The 4967-nt window shown below is 40.1% G+C and overlaps 1 protein-coding gene across 1 annotated transcript; it reads right to left on the reverse strand.

Moving 5' to 3' along the window:
- Window positions 1-2254: 2254 nt before the first annotated feature.
- On the reverse strand, window positions 2255-3706 carry LOC147883237 (uncharacterized). The gene has a single exon (XM_087399930.1). It carries the CDS (start codon window positions 3672-3674, stop codon window positions 2856-2858), a length of 819 nt encoding a protein of 272 aa, XP_087256056.1. The 5' UTR covers window positions 3675-3706; the 3' UTR covers window positions 2255-2855.
- Window positions 3707-4967: the final 1261 nt, after the last annotated feature.

The following is a 4967-nucleotide window of genomic DNA, read 5'->3' on the forward strand; positions in this document are numbered from 1 at the left end:
ATCTAGTCTTTCTTTACTTTTTTTGTATTTGTGGAGGTTAAAAATTCCCTATAGCCTTTTCTGTCTCGTTTGATATATAATTATAAGTTTAAGTCTAAAATTACATGTTGCTTTAGTCTAAAGCTGTAATTCTAAATTTCCTGTAATTCTAATTGTAATACTTCACAACATGTGAGCTTATTGCACGGAACTTATGATGAGAAGCTACAGTATAATCATGTGATGTATGGGGCTGTGATTGTCAACAGCTTAATTGAACGGAGGTTTTACAATTTCTAAAGGATAAGTGCTGGTTTCAAGTATAGGTCCTGACTATAATGGTAACCTCCTAGTAAATATAGGATGATACAAGACATATACCCTGCTGCCTTTGGTGGATGGTACACCTGCTATACTTGTCTATGGGATCTTGAGGAGTTGAATGGGCCACTGAAGTGACTTCCTGATATGACTGATCAATTGCGGATGTATCTACTGGTCCGTGTTGCAGCATGCTCAGTGTTCTTCTCTCTGTGTAGGATGCTCATATGTAATTACTGGATAATCGCTGTAGCATATGCACGGACATGTGAAGATCTATATAGTTTTGTTTCTTTTAGTCATGTGATGCCATGATAAGACTATATGAAGTTGGAAGTCTTCTACAGAAGTCTCTTATGGTTACAGTTGAAAGTCTTCTACAGGGGTTTCTTATGGTGTGGAAGCGAAGCATGTGAGCTCCTGTTAATGTTACAGTGGCTTGCATGGATGGTCAGACTGACTTGTATTTGCTCTTGAAAAAATCACACTATAGTTCTGATCCCACTTGCATAATGTAATGACTGGAACTTTTGAATATATCAACCCCATGAGAGTTTACAGCTCATAACTAATTCTTTTTGCTCTACTGCTTATGCCTTGTCCTTAGCATAATAATTCTCTTTGCTGTATTATGTGCCTCGTCCTTAGCATAAAAAGGGCCAGGCTCTACCGCTCTACCCATGTCCAGTAGGGATGGTTTGAAATGCTTGGTTTGCTTGGATGAGTTGAATGCTGATCCAGGATATGCTATAAGGAGCCCCCGATGATTCGGAGTCCATGCTGCCAAGTAATGGCTTTGGCTTCATATGTACCTTAGCTTGGCCCAACATCCCCTCACAATCCACCTCATCTTCATTTATCCCTTCACAATAGTTCTCAATTCTTAAGGACAGCACTGTAATAGCGTGCTGTAATCTCAGCGGACAACAACTACATTAGTGTGACTAAGTCCACAAACAAGACAAATATTCCTTAGAAGATTGCTTTTGGATTCCCCCATTGTAGTTCATTCAACCCTCATTGAACCAAATGACTTATCATACTAATGCTATTGTACATAGTCATTTACATATTATAAACTGGGACAGATTTAAAGGTGTTAATTTTAAAATTCTAAACATTATGCCTTAGTTTGCTCCAATTCGAATTTGAAATATGGACAAATATGCATGACTTACTAAATAATAACACTCAATATTTAAGAACAAAACAGTAGATTATATGGTCACACTTAAGGGAAGCTACTAACAACGTGTTCCTTAATGGGATCCTAGAAATGAAGTAAATGATTTTGACTTTCAAAATAGAAATAAAGATAAGAGAAGCCGATTTCCAAGAGCTGTAAAAATGTACAATTAGATTAAGATAGATGAGGTTGAGAGTTTGAATCATAAAGGCTTCTTTCTACCAGGGGATGTAGAGGTGCCCACGAGGAGAAAATGGCATATATACAAAAGACCATCAATGTCTGTGGGGGTTGAATATTTTTATTTTGATGCACCACTTCATTGAACAACTCGTAGTGCAGATGCTTTGATTTCTATCAATGAAATTTCTAGTTGGTTAAATGCTTGACTTTTGAACATACGATTTCAAAAGTTTCTAGAAGTTATCAATCTAAATTATACGAGTTCACTAACCTTCTATCGAAAAGTACAGCAATCAAATACAAGCACAAGACTGTTCCAACCTTCAATTGTTATTGGATCGCCGAGAGCACACTAGTTGTTGCACGAGCAATGATCCAAAGAAAAGAGACTGTAATCCAAGCAAAAGACTGTTTCATAAGCTACCCTTCGATTGTACCAGAGCACAGTAGTGAAAATCCATCATAGCAAGACATGCTCCTGCAGGGGTAACCTGCACATGGCTTGAAGCAAGAGGTTCGAGTAGACAGGACCCAGAATATACCATATGAACACATCTGCAACGAGCCCATATTTCGAAAGCCAGGATATTGAAGAGCATTATAATACTCCAATCACACGCCCATACAAAATTGGTGTTACTTTACTGTCCCTGATTAACAAAAGCACATATTTTTACTAGCAAACCTCAAATGCCAAGGGGAAGATGGTAATATCACTGATAGCACCGTAGTAGTGGATCGATGGTCAGGAAGAGCTAGGCAAAGCAGAAAATGCAAGGGCAGCTGATAAGTAATTATTATATGGAATTTCCCTGTAGTGCTTGGCTCCTGGGTAGAAACACGTATCTGTGTTTAGGTGAGTCTTGATATTGTAAAGCAGCAAATGCAAGAGTAGCTGATAAGGAATTATTCTATGTAGTGCTTGGCTCCTGAGTAGAAACATGTATCCGTGAGTCTCGATATTGTTTTGTGTGCTTTGATTACGTCGCTGTAGTACGGAGAGATGCAGCTAGATCCTGTCAAGTAAGGAATATCACAGTTGTGATCTTCAGATCTGATACTTCATCGCTTGCTGTTGATTATTAGCCAGTGGGTCATGCGCGCAGCCATTCAACCAGTCCTCACGATCCTCCTCAGGTAGGGGAGAAAGATAAAAAACCTGCTGCTCTGCATGCATGAATTGTTTTCATTGTCTCTCACCTTGCATCATCAGTTCTACCTCTATAGATTCTTCCGCGTCTGCAGCCTGATCCTCTAGCACACAGGATGCCGCAACTTCAAGCCTTTTCAAGGAGCTTTTGTACAGAAAAGCAAGGTACTCAATTATGGCCTCCTTTGTGCCACCGGGAACAGGATCAACCTCGAACAGCCAGTGCACGAGCGTCGTTCCATCTCCAAAGTCAAAAAACTGCACTGTATTCACATAACCCACAATTCCAATGTTCCCATCTACCATCGAATAAGTATACTGGTGGCTCAAGGGATCCATAACCAGCAATTTCTCCTTAATCCACGACTTCTCGCCTTGCAAACGCGGAAACATTTCTCCACTGAGAAACCGAACGAGACCCGGTTTCCCATCCTCGCCTTCAAGGCGTTCACAGGATTCCACCATGGGCATCCATTTGGGAAGGCCACAGCAATCAGAGGCGATAAGCCAGACATGTTCTAAGGGAGCTGCAACGACGACGTGAAGCTGGCCTTGCCATTTGGGGGGGGGGTGATCGAGAGCCATGATAGGGAAGGAAATGAAAAGATGATGAAGGGGAGGATTGAAACGAAGAATTGGTTCTGGGATTGAAGGTGAAAAAAGAAGAGAGAGAGATTGTGAGCTCAACTGGTTTTTTGCATAGATTGCATATGCAAATAAGGAATGAATCAGTGGATTTGCAGAAAACAAGAAAAAGAAGGGACAATCACTCAACTGGTTTTTTGCATAGATTGCATATGATATGAGGTGATTTGCAGAAAACAAGAAAAAGAAGGAACTTCCCTTCATTTGCATATTTGCATATTGTATGCAGAACACAAGCTAAAAGATCACGAAAAATCTTGGTTTATAGTTTCTAGGCTTATTACACATCACCTTAGCATTTAGAGGACTCCCCTAAGTCCTTAGCCCTTGTTTTCACCGCCTCTTGCCAACACCCACGTGCCTCCCTTCACAACTCATGCTCTTCTCCCATCGAAATAACCCAGGGCCACCACCACTATCCTCGTCCATAGAGACTCATAGCTCAAGACAGCAGAGCATGTACACTCATGGAGAGAAAAAGCAAAGGCACCAGTTTTGCAACAACCCAATCAACCCAAATAGAAATAATCATGTCTCGAGCAGAACTTCATTTACAAACAATTTTAGGACCATTACCACTTCTATGTGAACAATGAGTCTCATTCATCGTCTTTATTTTAGAGAGCTATTTGCAATGCAAATCAATTACCCTTACCCTCCACTTACAAAAGTGGGCTTTTATTTGCATTACCCTTGCCTTGGGCCTTACCCGCACTTAGAAAAGGTGGGCTTTGGAGGACTTAACTCCAATTAGAGCATTTGAAATTAGACTTCAATTACATTTAACATAAAATAGTGAATTGAACATAATCCAACCGCGAGCAATATTAAGACAAAGTCATAATCGAGCAATTGGGAAAAAATTATTGATATACATAAGCCCCTTGGAATTAGGATGCTTAAATCGTATGCATAGTAGCTAGGGAGTATTTTATTCTTTCTAGAGAATGAGGGGAATCAATATCAAGGAACTCCACCTTCGTGTGGCTAATCCGTGATGCTAAAATGGGTTTTTAGAGCAAAATGGATATTGGAAACATGTGTGTATCTCATGGATCCAAAAAAGAAATACCCCCCGCCCCCCCAATTCAAACATGATCCACGTATCTTCAAATACCTACAACCAATTTAGGAGGGACCTGTTTGCACTTTGCAATCTCCTCAGGCCCAGATGGAGTAATATTAGCAAAAACTATTGGAGAGACACATTTCATGAATGTGTGGCTGAAGTGGTAGATTAAGAAGTTGCGAAAGTCATACATGGGTTGAATACCAACAACAAAAAGAATTGGATCCACTTAAGTATATTATGCAAGGCTAGATCGAGCAAGGGGTTCATGATGAGGAGTCATGCTAGAGCTCCCACAAGCATTTTGTGGGGAAAGCTTACAATCGGCTCTTGAGGCCAAAAATCTACAAGTGATTTGCTCAGGATAATTTGGGGTACCTTGAAACTTTACAAAGTTTTAGGTAAGATCAACATCTTATTAAGAAAAAACAAGA

This window comes from Dipteris shenzhenensis, chromosome 28, assembly GCF_047967505.1.
Source record: "Dipteris shenzhenensis isolate YYH24624 ecotype China chromosome 28, Dip_SZ_1.0, whole genome shotgun sequence".
NCBI classification, from domain to species: domain Eukaryota; kingdom Viridiplantae; phylum Streptophyta; class Polypodiopsida; order Gleicheniales; family Dipteridaceae; genus Dipteris; species Dipteris shenzhenensis.